Below are 18,979 nucleotides of genomic sequence, written 5' to 3'. Positions count from 1 at the left end.
ATGTGTGTCATAAAAAAAGATCCTTAAAAGAAGAAAAGAAGAAGAAAACATCATATTATTTATTCATTACAGTATTTTGTCAATGGCCCCCATATTTTTATAAATTTAGTATATGTCCCCTTTTGTATTGCTATTGTTCTTTCCATTTTAAAAATATGACATATTGTATTCCACCAAAATGTGTAATTTAGGTTGTTGTAATTTTTCCAATTATTAGTTATATGTTGAATGGCAACCCCTGTCATAATTAATAAAAGCTTATTATTTTCTGGTGAAATTTGACTTTTTATTCTCATCATTGTTCCAAATAAAATTGTATCATATGATATTGCAATATGATTTTCCATTAATTTATTAATTTGTGGCCAAATTGAATTCCAAAAAATTTTAATATAAGGACAATGATATAATAAATGATCTATTGTCCCTGGTTCTAGATTACAGTGCCAGCATCTATTAGACTTAGAACTGTCTAATTTTTGCAAACGAGTAGGGGTCCAAAAAGCTCTATGTAATAAAAAGAACCATGTTTGTCTCATAGATGCTGACACTGTACATCCCATTCTCCAAGACCAAATTAGTGGCCATTGAGATGCATTAATTTGATGTCCAATCTCAATGCTCCAAATGTCTCTTAGACCATTTTTTGGTTTTTTATTTAAATATCCAGATATTAATTTATACCACAATGCGGCTTGATGTCCTAGGAAGTCTGTTTTAAAGCATAAGAACTTTAAACTATATTGATTGTTTAATGATTTCCATTCAGGGAACCCAACCTGAACCCACAAGATTTTGAAGAATTGCAGAGCTCCTTGGAAATATGATGTCAGAATTTCAAAAGAGACTCGCAGATGTCAATGTGTAGAAATCACGCTACAAAAGGCTATAATGTTCATGTGGTCTGCATACACCTAGATTTCTGACCATGTGTCCTACTGTTGAAACACTTCAGTGCCTCTGGTATCTTAACAGCCATACTAAATCAGATGAAAAGTCCGTCCTATCAAGCCCAGTAAGATCCAATCCAAAAATAAAACCAGCAGAGCTGCATAAAAATATATAAATAAAATTGTTTTATTACAACGAACGCTGACAATGCTCAACTGCCTGACATGGCCATGTTTCGCTCCTCTGGAGCTGCGTCGGGGGGCTAAAACAAAAACAGGTCAGTGACAATCTAATTGTAAACACAGCATACAAGTTAATAGCAGTCCACCTTTGAACACAGCCGGTCTGCTGGTTTTGTTTTTGGACTGGATCTTACAGATTTTGCAGAACACTTGCCTATCTGTTTTTCGGGATCATCAAGCTCAGTATCCTGTTTCCAACAGTGGACAATCCAGCTCACAAAAAAACACCTAGCAGATTCCCAAAGAGTAAACAGAGTCCATATTGATTACATCTAGGGCAGTGGTCTCAAACTCAAACCCTTTGCAGGGTCACGTTTTGGATTTGTAGGTACTTGGAGGGCCTCAGAAAAAATAGTTAATGTCTTATTAAAGAAATGACAATTTTGCATGAGGTAAAACTCTTTATAGTTTATAAATCTTTCCTTTTGGCTAAGTCTTAATAATAATATTGTCATTTATAGCTAAAGAGACATATGATCAAGAAACTGTTTTATTTTACCTTTGTGATTATGATAAACATACCGAGGGCCTCAAAATAGGACTTGGCGGGCCGCGAGTTTGAGACCACTGACCTAGGAATAAGCAGTGCTTAAGATTGTCACTGGACTTTCTCCCAGGAAGGTATTTATCTCTTTTCAAACTCACTATACTAACTGCTTTTAGCACATCCTTCAACAATGAATTCCAGCGCTTAATTAGGCATCGTTTGAAAAAATTAATATGTTCTCCAATTTCTTTTGAATGTGCTACTTGTAACTTCATGAGACATCCACCAGTCTTTGAATTCTTACCCAGTCCATTCCACTCAGGAGTTTGTAGACCTCTATCCTACCCTCTTTCAGCTGTCTCTTCTCCAAGTGGAAGAGCCCTAACTTTTTTAACTATGCCTCATAAGAGAGTCCTTCTATCCCCTTAATCATTCTGGTCACCTTTTTCAGTTCCATGACAGATTTTTAAAATGCAGTGAACAGAACTGCAAGGTACGTTCAGGTATTTTTCTGCCTTTTGGGTGGTGACTCCTAATATGAAACCTAAAATCTTTATTACAATTTGGATAATTATGTAAAGTAGATTTTAGAAATGTATGCTCTTTTGCTCCATTCATCTACCTGTACAGGTTGTTTTCATTTTCAAAACGCACTCACACTGCATAGGTTACAAAAGGATTTGTGCACATTACCACTGGGTAGCTTAATAAAATAGACCCTCACGTAGCTTTGCTGTAAGAAGAATGCATAAAATATATGTGCCATACGTCTGTCCTCCCAGACGTAAGCATATGCAATTATATTATTATTTATTGACTTTATTTGCTTAGTACTTTATCCATTTGATATGCATTTAACTTCACATACTGTATTGCTCCCCCCCAATCCCATTATATGCTGAGTCCATTGCTGCTCACTGACCATATCCATTCTCTTATGGACAGTTTGTCATGTGGTCAATCAAAGGAAACTTATACATAGTACCCTCTCAGGCTTGCTTCCTTTATTTGCCCACAAATTGTTACTATCTATTTCCAAGACTCATCATGAGTGATATCCTTCAGGCCAAATCTAGTAAATGCTCGGCAATTCATTTAGTTAGTATTTATTCATTCATTCATTCATTCATTCATTCAATTTTCTTTACTGTTCTCCCAAGGGAGCTCAGAACTGTTTACATGAATTTATTCAGGTACTCAAGCATTTTCCCTGTCTGTCCCGGTGGGCTCAAAATCTATATAATGTACCTGGGGCAATGGGGGGATTAAGGGCTAGATTAACTTTGCAACCCCGACCCGATTCACTAACCTTCCTCCTGAGCGTATCCGCACCCGATCCGATCCGCGCTTGCAAATGAGGGGAAACGGCATGCAAAGTTGGAAGGGTCTCGATTCATTAAAAAAATTCAGGCACACTGACTGGGCTGGTCAATCCAAAACCAAGTGTCTGCTGAGGACCAGTCGCTCACATCCTTTTCTGCTTTCTGCCGCCTTTCTCCATAGAGTTTGCTTTCATAGAGCAGCTGCAGGTGCCTGGCCTTCTGCGACTCCAGCTTCACCACCATCTCCTCTCTGTTGGTTATGTTAATGTCCCCGAAAGAGCCCGAGCCCATTTTCATGACTTGTACTTCCCCCCAACTACGGCTTTGGAGCTGCTGACGCTCGCTAGGGTCTCTGGGCTCCGACAGCGAGAGCCCCGACTCTCCTGCTCTTTGCCGCCCTTCCCTGCAGTGCGAGCCCGTGGTTTTAACCCGCGGGTTTAAAACGGGGCTGCACTATGGCGTGTTCTGTTCCAGAACACGCCGCAGTGCAGCCTGTTTTACAACCGCTGGTTAAAACCACAGGCCGTGCTCGTCCCCCTGCTTGTTTATGTCAGCAAAGGCTGTCAGATGGTTGGCGGCTTTGGTAAACAGTATGCGATGCAGCTCCAGCACTAACCTCCCCTCTGCAGCATTGCCAGCCAGTTAGGGCCTGAACCTAGACCTGTTTCTTTGGTACCATCTATGCAAGCGCAGACCATCTACAGGCAAAGAAGATAGTCTGTGCATGCAACAGGATCGCTCTTCAGTGATCCATGCAGTTGCTATGGGGCGTGCCTCCGATCGAGATTAATTTGCATGTTGAGGCTTACTGAATCAGTCGGCTGGGAAGACTCGGATATGGATCGGAAAGGTAAAGGGGGGTTAGTGAATCTAGCCCTAAGTGACTTGCCCAGGGTCACAAGGAGCAAAAAATAAACAAACCCCTAACCCATCTATAATTATATATCTATCTTAAGGAATTGAAAAAACCTTTGTTGGCTCTAATTAAATATTATATCCCCACAGCTTCAGGAAAAGGGGGCTGGCTCTCCTCCCAGTAATTGACAATAATATGAGGGGAAGATACCTCTCAGAGAGAAACTGCTGGTATAAAAACCCAGCCCAGTTTGAATCCCTTTATCCTTAGCTCTTGCTTTCCTGGCCATTGGCCCACTACTATAAAGGAAAGTGGGTCTCTGGCTAACACAGCTACTGTATCTGGAGAGAGGAGGAGTGGGAGAAATACCAGCTCTATGACTGACACAAGTCTTGCACCTAAATGTTAAGCACTTATATACCAGCTTTACCTAGCTGCCTACTTTCCTTTATAGAATAGGCTCCTATGAGGCATTCTCTGGGTGCCTATATTTGGGCACTGTGTTATAGGATTGCCCTCTGTATGTTTATTACCTTGACTCATACCCCTATGCTGTAAGAAAAGCAGTATCACCACAAAAGCCACAACGTTTTTTAACCACTGCTATGGAAAAAGTGAAGTCCAACGTGCCATAACCAAGCAATAAAATTGCAGTTTCTTCAAATATGCCCCCTCCAGCCTGTTATCATTTAAACACGGCTGAATGATTTCTCTCCAGCATATATAATTATCATTGAATCTGCTTTTCTTTAATTATTATTATTATTATTTTTTTTAGATAAAGTGCTTCTTGTGAAAAATAAAGTCATAAAAACTTCTCAATAATTTTAACAACTATAATTTAGATGCTATGAAAACCATTCAATATATATTTTTTTGCTTTATTTAGCTTAATCGCTGCTGCATTGTCAGCTTGTAACTTCCATTGTACAGTCATACCTTGGAATCCGAACTTAATCCGTTCCAGAATCCCATTCGAGTTCCAAAGCATTTGAGTTCCAAGACAATTTTTTGCATTGAAAATAATAGACATTTGATTAATCTATTCCTGTGTCCCACAAACTCAAATTTTAACAGGAAATACACTGGGTTTTAAGGTAAAATATTAACAAATATTCCAAAGCAGCATTCAGATTCTGGGGCACAAACAGACATATACAATGTGCAGGGCGTTTGGATTCCAAAACAGAGTTCAGATTCCAAGACAAAATTTACTACAAAAAAAGGTTCGGATTCCAAGTCGTTCAAGTTTTGGAGCGTTCGGATTCCGAGGTACCACTGTATTTAATCATCTGCGCTGGGAAGGGACCTTCCTCTCTGCCAGGCAGTGGACCTTCCTCTCTGCCAGGTTCTGCCTTCACCCTGACTCCATGAACACTGTAACTAACACATAGTATTGCATTTACAGACCACCACAGTGGACCCCTAGTCGAAATACAGGTTGACCTCAATGTGGATAGAAAATGAATCTTATAGTTTTAGTGGTCCTGAAACAACATTCTTACTCTTACCGCATTATAAATTCTTTAAAGCATAATCTCAGCTTGTTGTGATGTCGATACAATTTTGGATCTGCTGGAATTTCTGCCAGAAATACTTGAGCTACCTCTAGTGGCCCCTAGAAGGAACAACAGGAGATCATTGAAAGAGGAAAGACAGCATGCATAGATTTCACATACATCCCAAGAATTGTTAGAGATATCTTATCCCAAATTGTTTTATCAACAACTGGAATGAGAATCAAATTTATATAATACATCTAAAAAAGGCAGTTGTTATTTATAAATACCAGGGAGCCTTCCTACTTTATACAATCAATTACTGAAACTGACATAGAGTGTTAAGAAATTAGGGCTGGAGTTTATAAATGGTGCTCAAAAATGAGCGCTAGAAAAGAATGGCACAAAGTACAATTCTATAAAGAGTGCACGCCTTTACAGAATCTTGCTTAGCACTGATTCCCATGTCTTAGCTAGGCTTATACCCGCCAAAAACTGGTATAATTCTTTATTCATTTTTGATTCTTGCAACAAGTGTACAATAAGATATTATATTCATGTGGTACATTTTTTGTTGTATATGGAAGTGGGAGGGGGGTGGGGGGTATATCTTGTGATATCATTTTATCATTATTAATCATTTTTTCTTGTGGTAGTGATAGGGTGTTGGTTTGGGCTGTCTCTCCCCCTCACCCTTGATTTTTCTTGGGGTGTAGGGAGATTTTTTCCATGCCCTGTATTGGTAGCATGAAATATTGGTGCTCCTTGGGTTTTGGCCAGGTACTTGTGACCTGGATTGGCCACCAAGAGAATGGGCTACTGGGTTTGATGGACCATTGGTCTGACCCAGTAAGGCTATTCTTATGTTCTTATCTGGATACTGCCACTGAATTTACTCACTGCGGCCAGTAGTTAAAAAAGGCTGACTGTCTCAGCTCATATTGGGGAAGGGGGTAAGTATTCAGTCAGAACTTCACCTACATTTAGGAGTCTAAAAGCTGCTCTTAGAGATCGATTTATGTGCCTAGAGCTGAAAGCTTCTTACGGTTTCCCTTCCCTAAATCTTTACCGGTTGCCAACCACTCTTTTGGATAATAAGTTTAGGATCCTAGTGAAGCTAAAACCATTAACTGAGGCACTTGAGCCTCATTTGCTTTCAAAAAGGCCAATTTAGGAACCTAAGCTCCTCTGAATATCAGTCTCGAAGTGTATTACTAAGTGGTCTACCTGGTTCACAGTGGCTCCAACACAACCCTGCAGCACCATCTGAAGCATTTTGGCATCTGGTGGTTCCTGGCTAGTGGCAATGGCCAGTTCCAGTGTCTTCTTCTGCATATCCTCAATGGCAACTTCAATAGGAGTCAAAATAAACTAGTGCAAAAGAAAAACAGGAAAATATCAGTTACATTTGGTAGGTAAGCTTGATAAAGCTGTTCTGTGAGCTGGAGTGAGTTATAGTAAATCTCAAGAGGACTGTGAGAAATTTGGGCAGACAATTAGCAGATGACGGGCCTTCCTCCTTGTTCCAGGAAGGCAGGACTTGGTAGAGGGGAAGGCCCGACGCTGGCAGAGCAGTGAAGTTCCCGGACCAAGAAGCCAACCTCGGGAGCAACCCATTAAGGTCTGCACCCAAGACGGACCACCCCCCTTAGTATGCCACTGGTCTGAGAATAAAACCACAATATTAGAGATTGCCTGCAGTTGCATAACAGTGGTGGCTAATGCCAGCACTATCAACTTAGCTGCGCAAAACAGCTAAAATGTAGAATCAGACAAAGTAAGTAGCTGTATTTTTTTATCATTGTACTTTTTTAATTGAATTTTCATGGTTTTATATGTCAGTGTTTAATAAATTATCTCCAGAACATCTGTATCCACAGTTTTTGTTTTCATTGGTGGATTGTTTTCACTGTGGATCATTGGGTCTCCCCATTTTTCTTTGTTGTTACATGCGTTTGCCATAGCTGACATGTGCATGGAAGTTGACTCTGATGATTTAATTATGGTTACTACAGCCAGGGATATGCAGTCAGCTACTGACTGGTATACCACATAAATGTCCATCCAATGTACCACAGAATATCTGATGTCACGTAGGCAGCTTTGAAACTTTATCATACATGTAAGCTTCCATAACTGGGGGAGAAAACAAGTGGGGAGCGGGACAGAACACATTAACCTTGGAACCAATAAATTTTATTCATATAAACTCAAGTCAAAATTGAATACATGTATAAATACATGACTATAAAGTCCTTTGCCTTGGGTGGCCTGACACGGTCCGTGTTTCGGCCTCCATTCGGAAGCCTGCCTCGGGGCATGGAAGTTGTTCTGAAAAAATGTATATGTATATATACATGTATTCAATTTTGGGACTTGAGTTCATATGAATAAAATTACTGTAATTGGTTCCAAGGTTGATGCATTCTATCCTGATTCCCACTTGTTTTCTCCCTGTTAGAAACATAGAAACAGAAAGATGACGGCAGAAAAGGGCTACAGTCCATCAAGTCTGCCCACTCTTCTGACCCACCCCATCAAGTCTGAGTGCTAATGACCCAGTTCCTTAGCTCGACCCCCGTAGGGATCCCACGTGGATGTCCCATTTATTTTTAAAGTCGAGCACGCTGGTGGCCTTGACCACCTGCACCAGAAGTTTGTTCCAGTGATCTACTACCCTTTCTGTGAAGAAATACTTCCTGGTGTCACCATTAAATTTTCCTCCTCTGAGTTTGAGCGGGTGCCCCCTTGTGACCGAGGGTCCCCTGGGGAAGAATATATCGCTTTCCGCCTCGACACGACCTGTGATGTACTTAAATGTCTCAATCATGTCTCCCCTTTCTCTACGTTCCTCAAGAGAGTAGAGCTGCAGTTTGTCCAGTCTTTCCTCGTATGGGAGACTCTTGAGTCCGGAGACCATTCTAGTGGCCATTCACTGGACCGATTCAGCTCGAAGCACATTTTTTTGGTAGTGCGGTCTCCAAAATTGCACACAGTATTCCAGGTGAGGTCTCACCATGGTTCTGTAGAGCGGCATTATGACTTCAGGTTTGCGGCTGATGAAGCCTCTATTGATGCATCCCAACATTTGCCTTGCCTTGGATGAGGCCTGCTCCACTTGTTTGGCAGCCTTCATGTCTGCACTGACGATTACTCCCAAGTCCCGTTCTTCTGAAGTCCTAGCTAGTGTTTCTCCATTCAAGGTGTAAGTTTTGCATGGATTTCCGCAGCCGAGATGCATGACCTTACATTTCTTGGCGTTGAAGCCCAGCTGCCATGTCGAGGACCAGTTTTCCAACATGACCAGATCCTGCGTCATACTATCCTTAAGATTGTTTTCACTTACTATATTACACAGTTTGGTGTCGTCGTCGAACGTCCTCGGGTCAAGTCTCTTATGAATATGTTGAAAAGGGATGGTCCCAGGACTGAGCCCTGCGGTACTCCGCTAGTCACCTCCGATGTCTCAGAGAGGGTGCCGTTGACCACCACCCTCTGAAGTCTTCCACTCAGCCAATCACTGACCCATGCAATTAGCTTCTCGCCTAAACCCATCGATTTAATCTTGTTTAATAGTCTGCGGTGTGGGACACTGTCAAATGCTTTGCTGAAATCCAAGTATACCATGTCCAGAGACTCTCCCTGGTCTAGCTTTCCCGTCACCCAATCAAAGAAGCTGATAAGATTGGATTGGCAAGACCTACCCCTAGTGAATCCATGTTGACGGGGATCCCTTAGGTCTCCCTCATCCAAAATCGTGTCTAATTTACCTTTAAGTAGAGTTTCCATGAGTTTACACACAATTGATGTGAGACTCACTGGTCGGTAATTCGCAGTCTCTGCTCTGCATCCCTTTTTGTGCAGAAGAACGACGTTAGCTGTTTTCCAGTCCAGGGGTTGTTTCTCCTAATATTTTTTTGGTTTGTATTACTTCCATAATTGAGCCATACAGACAGTAGTTGGAACTATGCTATACATGCAGGAGGTGCCACACCTACTGCCTCAGCAGCAGTGGCATAGCAAGGGTGAGAGGCGCCTTGGGCGGTGGTGCCCCCCCCACTTTCACATACTCCTTCCCTGCCCACTCATGTTGCATGTATGCTGCTTCCCTTCTCCCACACCTCTGCAACGTCCTGGTGCAAGCAGTAACCCCCAAGCTGTTGTCGCACCAGCATCGGCTCTTCCTCCGACATCACTTCTTAGGCGTGAGTCCAGGAAGTGATGTCAGAGGAAGAGCTGATGCTGGCTTGGGGACTGCTGCTCGTGCCAGGAATGTTACGGAGGTACAGGGGAAGGGAAGCGGGGCGTATGCATGGCATTGGCGGAGGGCAGGGAAGGAGCGGGGAGGCGGGCAGAGAGGAGGTCAGATGCCTGCGCCCTCAACAAGATGGCATCCGGGATGGACCGCCCCCCCTTTACTACGCCACTGCTCAGCAGTTGCACATACAGGGTGACAGAGTAGCCATGCTACACAGCTGGCAACTAGAACAGCGCTATATAACTAATCTGGAATGCTAAGACATACACTTCCTCCGTCCGCATTCACTGAGATAGGGGATTAACAGAACTACATATACAGAAAAACCACAAATAACTTTTTCATATGTTATTCGCTGTTTTCTATTAAAAACCATCGTGTGTATGGTGAAACCACGAATAACATGGTGGGAGACCTGGCCTGTTCCTGAAGGAGAGGCAAATAGTGAAGAAAGTGTCGGGAATCAGCAATTTTCTCTGTAAATACTTGGAATCAGCGATTTCTCTGTGCAAGCTGATGCAATTTGGGGGGGAGGAGCCAGCAAGCTAAAAACCGTGAATAATCGAAACCGCGACTACAGAGGGAGAAGTTTATAGAGGACTGCTGAAGGTAAAGAAGAAATTCAGCTATTTCAGCTGTACAGCACAGCTGATTGTGCAAATATATAAGACAGATAGTTCTCATATTTATGACATCCCAGTACCACATAATGCGTGTGATTGTTGCAGACAAAGAAAATAAGTGGATGCTTAAGTTGAGTACTACGGTTGTAACTATGAAATGAGCCAGGCAAGCAATGGTTGTAACTACACAACAGAGGAGATAGTAGCAGGAGCGACAAAGATGTTGTAGGACAGCAAGACTTGCAACTTCTTTAAGAGAGTAATACAAGTGGTTGCTGGTACACGGTAGCAACTCTGAGGAGTGCTGCCACTGTGCAATACCAGCGCCACTGAGCAATCATATCAGTAGGTGCAAGTGCTCAACCTAGGTGGATAACTACACGCACAGGGGCTGAGAAGCCCAGGAAGAAATAGAAAGGACTATATGTGGAGGTGAACCACAGCTGAATGGAAAAACTGCAATTGGGCCAGCTACAAATCATCAGTGGCTACCAAATCTGTTTGGCTGCAATTTTTTTTTTCTTCCCGTAACTGAAAAAAATAATACAACTATCCTTAATCTGGTAAGCCAGATAAGTAATATGTTGAAACACAGTACAATCACTTTTTTATATAAAAAAATAATAGTGGTGGTGGGAATAAAACCAAATATAGTCAACTGGCTAAAGATAACGTAATGCAGGAAAAACTAAATACAGGCAGTTCCCAGGTTAAGAATGAGTTACGTTTTTAACCCTTTCAGGACCAAGGGACATATTTGTCCCATAACTTTAAAATCCTATAAATTTTGATTGGGATAGTCTACAGTTCTAAATTTGATATGTACGGATTCCATATGATACTGCCTTTATGTAAACAAACTGGTTCCGACATTCATTCATTAGCGTCGTTGCCAGATTGACGAGAAGATTCACTTGCCACACTGTCCATAAGCCAGAAGTTTGATTTTTAAAAAAAAAAAAATAATGATATTTCACAAAAAAAATCAATTTTTTGGCATCTGCAAGCCCTTTTTACCATAAAAATGTCGTCAAAACCACAAAAATTGGCCTACGATCCTTATGGTCCTGAAAGGGTTAAAGCTGTTCTGAAGTTGGATTTGCATTGTACGAATGCATGGAAAAGCACACAGTGAGCCATTGTGTACATCAAGTCAGCAAATTAAAGTCGTCATTAAACTATTCTGGTCAAACTGGTTTAGTAACAATCGTTTGACGATCAGAAACTTTAGTGCATCCGGGCCTCAGTCAATAGAGACAGGCAGGTTCCTTGGAGTCCTGCAGAATTTGCCTGCCTGATTCTATTAAAAATGTGATACTGAAACAGCATCCCATGCTGGCAGGACTGTAGGTAAAGGACCCCTGCTCAGCTTAGAGGGAACAGTACTTAGGAGAAAGTCATGCTTTAGTCTGCAATTCAAAAAGATCACAAAGCATGCTACCTGTTAGTTGCAAATTATTACATTACATTACCTTAGTGTCTTCTATTCTGCCAATACCTTTCGGTTCTAGGCGGATTACAAAAGAATTGGTCTGGGCATACCCAGTGAAATTACAAGATAGATAATTAGAAGCTTTAGGGTCTGGGGATATATTGAGAAGATTAGTTTGACTTGACAAATTTCCTGAATAACTTGGTTTTCATTCTCTCCTGAAGGTTTTGTAGTTTGTCGTTGTGATCAATAGGTTGGAGATGTGGTGGTCTAGTTTCGCTGCTTGGGTGGCTAGTAGGCCGTCATACATTTTCTTACATTGTATGCCTTTAATTGGGGGGTGGGGGGTGAGTGAAAGGTGCCCCTTCTCTCCTTGGTCTGAATGTGTTGTTCCTGGTTAGGCGATTGTTTGGACAGGTTGGTCCATCGCCATTCAGGGCTTTGAATAGCGTGCGGTAGAATTTGTAGAGTATGCGTGCTTGTACAGGGAGCCAGTGTGAGTCTTGGAAGGCAGTAGTAATGTGGTCATATTTTTTCAACGAGTATATCAGTCTGAGGGCTGTATTTTGCACTGTTTGTAATTGTTTTATCATATTGGCAGGGCATGACAGGTACAGAATGTTAAAGTAGTCTAGGAGTCTTAGAACTAGGGACTGGACCAGGAGTCTGATTTATGAAAAGTAAATAAAGTTAGAAGGGATATCTGTTAGTTGTACATTGTGAAAAGTCAAAGAAGTTGGAAGGGTAATGCATTCAATATTATCTAGCCTCAAACGTGCCAACTGCTGATTCTAATACACACCCAACCCCTACCAATAGACTCACCTCCTGCTTCTGAATGACATTGATCCGGGTTTTGATATAGGGAAAGGCATGCATTGTGGTCAGGATAGTTTTCCGCTTGTGCTGCTCATTCAGGTCTCCCCTTGGTCGACCATCCAAGGTGAAGGGGGTAGTGTACATGAAACTGCGCAAGTTGAAGTTCTTCTCAAAGTAGGTGACACGGTCTTTCATTTCATACTCATCAAAATAAGGCTCCACAAATGTGATCTGTATGTAGGCCTGGAGAAGAAAAGCATGGACATTTACAATTATATTTTCAAAATGTCAGGCTTTTATTTACAGCAAGATTCTCACACTAGTGCATCCCTCATTTTCTTTGTAAGCCAAGGAAATGGGGTCCTTTAGGAGTGCTTTAAATATCTCCTTCTTAAAAATAAACAAACATACACCTTGATATTAGTGATTTTTATTGTCTCTCCTGGTGGTGGGATCTGACAGTGGCAAATGCTCAGGACTACGCTGGGGTCCCCACTGTCTCACACTTCAAGCTCCTGCCTGTAAGTTTAAATAAGCCTGCTGCTGGAACTGTATAATGGAGAACCTCTCGTTTCCAAAGGCCATTTTTTATGAAAGTAACTTTGAAAGATGACCGAGGAAGGTATCATCATACAAGTGGCAGCCCCTCTTAGTTATTCATGACTTAGTACTTACATACAGGAAACATAAGAATTGCCACACTTGGACAGACTGAAGGTCTATCAAACCCAGTTTCTTGTTTCCAACAGTGGCCAACCTAGGTCCCATGTACCTAGCTAGATTCCAAGTAGTAAAACAGATTTTATGCTGCTTATCCTAGGAATAAGCAGTGGATTTCCCCAAGCCATCTCAATAAGGGCCTATGGACTTCTCTTTTAGGAAATTATCCAAACCTTTATTGAACCCCGCTAAGCTAACTGATTTCACCACATTATCTGGCAGCAAATTCCAGAGTTTAATTACACGTTGTGTGAAGAAATATTTTCTCCGGTTTGTTTTAAATCTACTAATTAGTAGCTTCACTGAATATCCCCTAGTCCTAACATTTTTGGAAAGAGTAAACAATTGATTCACATCTACCCTTTCCACTCCACTCAGCATTTTATAAAACATAAGAATATCCTTACTGGGTCAGACCAATGGTCAATCAAGCTCAGTAGCCCGTTCTCAAGGTGGCCAATCCAGGTCACTAGTACCTGGCTAAAACCCAAGGAGTAGTAACATTCCATGCTACAAATACAGGGCAAGCAGTGGCTTCCCCCATGCCTTTCTCAATAGCACACTATGGACTTTTCCTCCAGGAACTTGTCCAAACCTTTCTTAAAACCAGCCAAGCTATTGACTCTTACCATATCCTCTGGCAACATGTTCCAGAGCTTAACTATTCTCTGAGTGAAAATTTTTTTTCCCCTATTGGCTTTAAAAGTATTTCCCTGTAACTAGTGTGTCCCCTAGTCTTTGTAATTTTTGACGGCGTGAAAAATCAATCCACTTGTACCCGTTCTACTCCACTCAGGATTTTGTAGATTTCAATCATATCTCCCCTCAGCCGTCTCTTTTCCAAGCTGAAGAGCCCTAACCGTTTTAGACTTCTATCATATCTCTCCTGAGTAATCTCTTCTCCAAGCTGAAGAGCCCTAGCTGCTTTAGCCTTTCCTTATAGAGAAGTTGTCCCATTCTTTTTATCATTTTCGTCGCCCTTCTTTGTACCTTTTCTAATTCCACTATATCTTTTTTGAGATAGAACAGAACTGCATACAGTATTCGTGGTACGGCTGTACCATAGAGCGATACAAGGGTGTTATAACATTTTTGTCTTTGTTTTCCATTCCTTCCCTGATAATTCCTAATCTTCTATTTGCTTTCATAGACAGCGCCGCACTTTAAGCTGAGGGTTTTGACATATCCTCAATGATAACACCTAGATCTTTTTCCTGAGCATGCATCTTTCCCACATGCATCATCACTTTGCACTTGCTCACATTAAACATCTGCCATTTTGATGCCCAGTCTGCCAGTCTGACAAGGTCCTCTTGCAATTTTTCACAATCCTCTTGCGATTTAATAACTTTGAGTCATCAGCAAATTTAATTATCATACTAGTTATTTCCATCTGTAGATCATTGATAAATATGAATTTAGCAGCACTAATTACTCCCTCTTTTTCTGCAGGTTCTGTTTTCCTCATTCCCTGAAGCAGTCGCTGGTGGGCTCCAGCTATGGATATGAGAAAATGAATGCAGAAAGTCTGGGGCACAGATTTCTTTTTAAATTGGTTTGGGGTCCATTGGCATCATATGTTACTTCTCTAAAGCAGGTCTCTGATAATAAGTCAGGTTTTGTTTACTTAGATACACATCCAAAATAGGGGGGGGGGATATTTCTGTCCTAATTTGACCCTAGAGTAGTTACACTTGGGGTGTGAGGAAGGGTGGGAAGATAATATTAAGGTTACTGGGCAAATAAATGTCGCTATGTTTTATTGTATAATCATTGAGTGGGGGTGGGGAGAGAAAATGAGTGGTTATATATATATAATTGTTAAGTGGATGTGCTTAAATTGATGTCTTATGTGTTATATATTCATGCATTGCACTTTTGAAGTATGGAAAATCAATAAATTATTAAAAAGAAAAAGAAACACTTGCCATTGTTGGTGGGGATGCGAGCCTTGGCTGCCTTACACACTTTAAGATATGTTTTACCTTAACTTTCTTAGCATTTGCAATGTTACAGTGACTTGCTTTAAAAAGTTTCAATGCTTTCTTTCGAAGGATCAGTGACTCACTCGCTTTGAATGTTTTGTCAACTATTAGTACCTGTTTCAAAAATCCTATTGATCAATGGAGGTTTTTTTGCCCATGAAGTTATTTGCCCTTTGGGTTTCCTCCCTAATGGGGTTCTGAAGCTTTTCCTCCTGAACAAATTTAATATCTGTTTGCTTGTTCTCACTGGCAATTTCACAGCTTTTTTGGTTATATGCATGAAAGAACTTTAGCTGTATAGATGGGTTTTTTGTGCATGATTTTGTGAATGTCACTATTTACCCTTCTCCATTAAGAATATTGACCAATTAAATCGACTCTCTGTTTTCTGTCTTTCAACCAGTTCTCAATCCATAAAAGGACATTACCTTCTATCCCATGACTTTCTAATTTCCTCAGAAATCTTTCATGAGGTATTTGTAAAATGCCTTTTGAAAATCCAAATACACAATATCAACTGGCTCACCTTTATCCACATATTCATTCACCCCTTCAAAGAAATGCAGTAGATTGGTGAGGCAAGATTTCCCTTGACTAAATCTATGTTGGCTTTCTCTCATTAATCCATGCTTATGTATATGTTATATGTTATGTTAATCAGATTTCCTATTCCTCCTTTACCTATTCATTTCAAGGTCAGATTACATTACAAAAGGTTGGGTCAGTTACCCAGGAAGTTACAGTGGACAGATTAACATGGACATTCAGTAGTGTTGATAGTACAGGTAGAAAAGTATAATTGTAGTAGAACACTGATTATCCGGACTAACCTTGACAGAGGGCAGTCCAGATAATCAAAAATCTGGATGATTGGACATTATTTTTTTTGTTTTTAATAAGAACTACGAAAAAATACCATCAGCGCCCCCCCCCCCCAAGAAAAGGCAATGTTTCCCTTCCCTCCCTGAAAAGATACCTCCCATGCCCAGGGAGAAAAATCCCAGACCTACCTTGTTTCCCTGATGGTCTAGTGGCACGCTGGGGCAGGAGCAATTCCTACTTGCTCCTGCTTTTTTAGTGACAAAAATAGCTGCTGAGACTTCCAGCGATAGTCTCACGAAGCTACTCAGTCTCACGAGACTGCCACTGGAAGTCTCAGCAGCTATTTTCATCACTGAAAGAGCATGGGCAGGAGCAAATAGGAATTGCTCCTGCCCTAGCATGCTGCTAGACCAACAGCGAAACAAGGTAAGCCTGGGGTCCTTCCTCTGGGTCCCAGAGGGGGGTTGATGGTTTCTGTTTGGGGAAGGAGGGGGAACACTCTCTTCTCTTGTAGGAAACAGGCTGATGGTACTTCGGGAGCAACTCGAATATAAAGTGAGACCCCTGAAGCAATCTGACTAATTAGACATCCTGATAATTAGCATTCTACTGTATTTATACAGCTAGGTCATAGTTTCAAATATATAGTTACAAATACAAGTAGATCATCATTGGTTCTTTGTTTTGTCCCAGGCATTGCATTAGACAGTTTAGAAATGGGTTTTTACAATTACTGTTTCAGTTACTTTAGGATTGGCTCCCTGCCTTGATACAGAAATTCTTTTAGAAGTTTTCTGAACCTGAGGTAGTCGTCCCAAGATTGTAGTGTAAATGGTAGTTGGTTCCAGAATTTTATTAATTGATATTGAATTGATAAAGTAATTTGCCTGGTAGACTTTATATTGTTGCATGCTGGGAATTTTAATTGGAAAATATTTCTGGTGGAATATCTATTGGGAGGCACCCTGGAATTGGATGGCCAACTCTGGTAGGTAGTCGGGGGCATTCCCTCTCAGGATCTTAAAGGCAGTGATAACTAACTGAAATTTGATCCTTGCAGTTATTGGCAGCCAATGTAGTTTTATACAGTAGGGCTGCTATCAGAAAGTTCTCCATCCTTATGTACTGCATAGTGCCGCGTGGTTAGGAAGCTTTGGAACCAGGAAAGGACCGAGTTGCTGAATCCAAAATCATTTAAGATCTCAGACATTTGATTGAAATCTACTAGGTCAGGGATAGGCAATTCCGGTCCTCAAGAGCCGGAGCCAGGTCAGGTTTTCAGGATATCCACAATGAATATATATGAGATGGATTTGCATGCACTGCCTCCTTGAGATGCAAATCTATCTCATGCATATTTATTGTGGATATCCTGAAAACCTGACCTGGCTCCGGCTCCGGCTCTCGAGGAACGGAATGGCCCACCCCTGTACTAGATCAAATGCGCTGCTTAGGTCAAATTGGATTACGATTGCACTGTGACCTTTGCTTAGTTGTTCTTTTCCTGTGCTGTGATTTTTCTTGAATCCCAATTGTAATGGGTGGAAGATAGTGAAGCGTTGTAAGTAACATTCAAGTTGTTCTGTTACATATCCTTCCATCATTTTGATGAATAGGGGCTTGGCAGCTACTGGCCAATAATTGGTCATATCAGAGGGGCTGAGTTTCGGGTTCTTGGGAATGGGCAAACAATTGGTGCCTTGGGTTTTTGACCTGTTCCTGGGGTTATTTGGGGCGCTAATTCAGAAAGTTGCATTGAATAGATCGCATCAGCTCTAGTTTCTTAGATATGGTTATGGAATAGAAGATATGCCTTTGAAATAGTACAGCTGAACATGAACATTGAACAAGAAAAGATTGGCCTCCGAGGGAATATATGGTGGTTGGAGGACAAAATGTAATCAATAAACCTTTGCTAGCATGAAATAGAATCATACTGCCACCACTACATATAAAGCTAGACCTGATGAAACAATTTGTAAAGGCTTTGAATAAAGATGGTTCGTCCACTGAATACATAGTGCATATGTTACCTGGACTTACCATGAAGGCAGGGATATTTGATGGTCCACAGATCAGACAACTTATAAATGACCCACATTTTTTCATAGCATCAATGAATTAAATCAGATCATGTGCCTAGTCTTTATTTTTTCTTGTGAAAAACTTTCTTGGCAACAAGAAGGCAGACGACTACACACAATTAGTAGAGGATATGCTCTTTCATTTCAACAGGCTTGGGTGTAACATGACTATTAAAGTCCATTATCTGCACAGTGTGATCCCTTTCCAGAGAAGAGCAAGGTAAAAGATTTCACCAAGACATAAACAATGGAAGCCAGACACAAAGGATGATGGGATGCACACATGATGGCAGACTATTGCTGGGATCTTATGTGGGATTATCCTGGCAGATCCCACTCTTGGAAATTTTACAAAAGGGGCTTCTTGTGTGTCGAATGACTGGAAAGTTTGTATCATAAATTTGTGTTTTTGGTATGAAATACATAGATTTTCATATTGTACACTTTTCTTTTAATTTTTAATGTTTCCTTCATGCTACATTAAAATATCCTGATTATCATTTAATTTTTTTCTGTCCCTGTGTAAATGCCTTTTGGAATTTAATTTGGCCCCAAATTAATAAGTTATTAGAAAATCATGTAGGACTCTCATATGACACCATACTATTTGGCACTGCAATGAGAACTCAGAGTCCGATCTCAGCAAATAATAATAAGCTGCTATTAATATTGACAGGAGTCGCCATGCAACAAATAACTCAAAATTGGAAGGACTATACCAAATTAAATTATACATTCTGGTGGAACTCTGTCTGTCATATATACAAAATGGAAAAAGTAATAGCGTTACAACAAGGGAATCTTAATAATTTTAAGAAAATATGGCAACCATTGACTAATTATTCTACTGATCAGATTTCTTAGCACATTGGTAGTAGATATATAGGATTGGGGAGGGATTTGTATAATTTTTTGGAAATACGAATTGAAAAAAGGGGA

The 18,979-nt window shown here is 40.9% G+C and overlaps 1 protein-coding gene across 5 annotated transcripts in view; it reads right to left on the bottom strand.

Annotated features, from left to right (window-relative positions):
* DOCK8 (dedicator of cytokinesis 8) overlaps positions 1-18,979 on the bottom strand; it is a 414,444-nt gene that overhangs the window by 5,446 nt on the left and 390,019 nt on the right. For all 5 annotated transcript variants that reach the window (XM_033924987.1, XM_033924968.1, XM_033924979.1 and 2 more), the window contains 3 exons: positions 12,436-12,672; positions 6,525-6,668; positions 5,310-5,416 (listed from right to left, as the gene is read on the bottom strand). In XM_033924987.1, the coding sequence (XP_033780878.1) occupies positions 5,310-5,416; positions 6,525-6,668; positions 12,436-12,672 (488 nt within the window). The remainder of the gene's footprint in view (positions 1-5,309; positions 5,417-6,524; positions 6,669-12,435; positions 12,673-18,979) is intronic.

Source organism: Geotrypetes seraphini, chromosome 1 (assembly GCF_902459505.1).
Source record: "Geotrypetes seraphini chromosome 1, aGeoSer1.1, whole genome shotgun sequence".
Lineage (NCBI taxonomy): Eukaryota > Metazoa > Chordata > Amphibia > Gymnophiona > Dermophiidae > Geotrypetes > Geotrypetes seraphini.
Note: the sequence above shows the minus strand (reverse complement) of the source record. Positions and strands in the feature narration are given on the sequence as shown.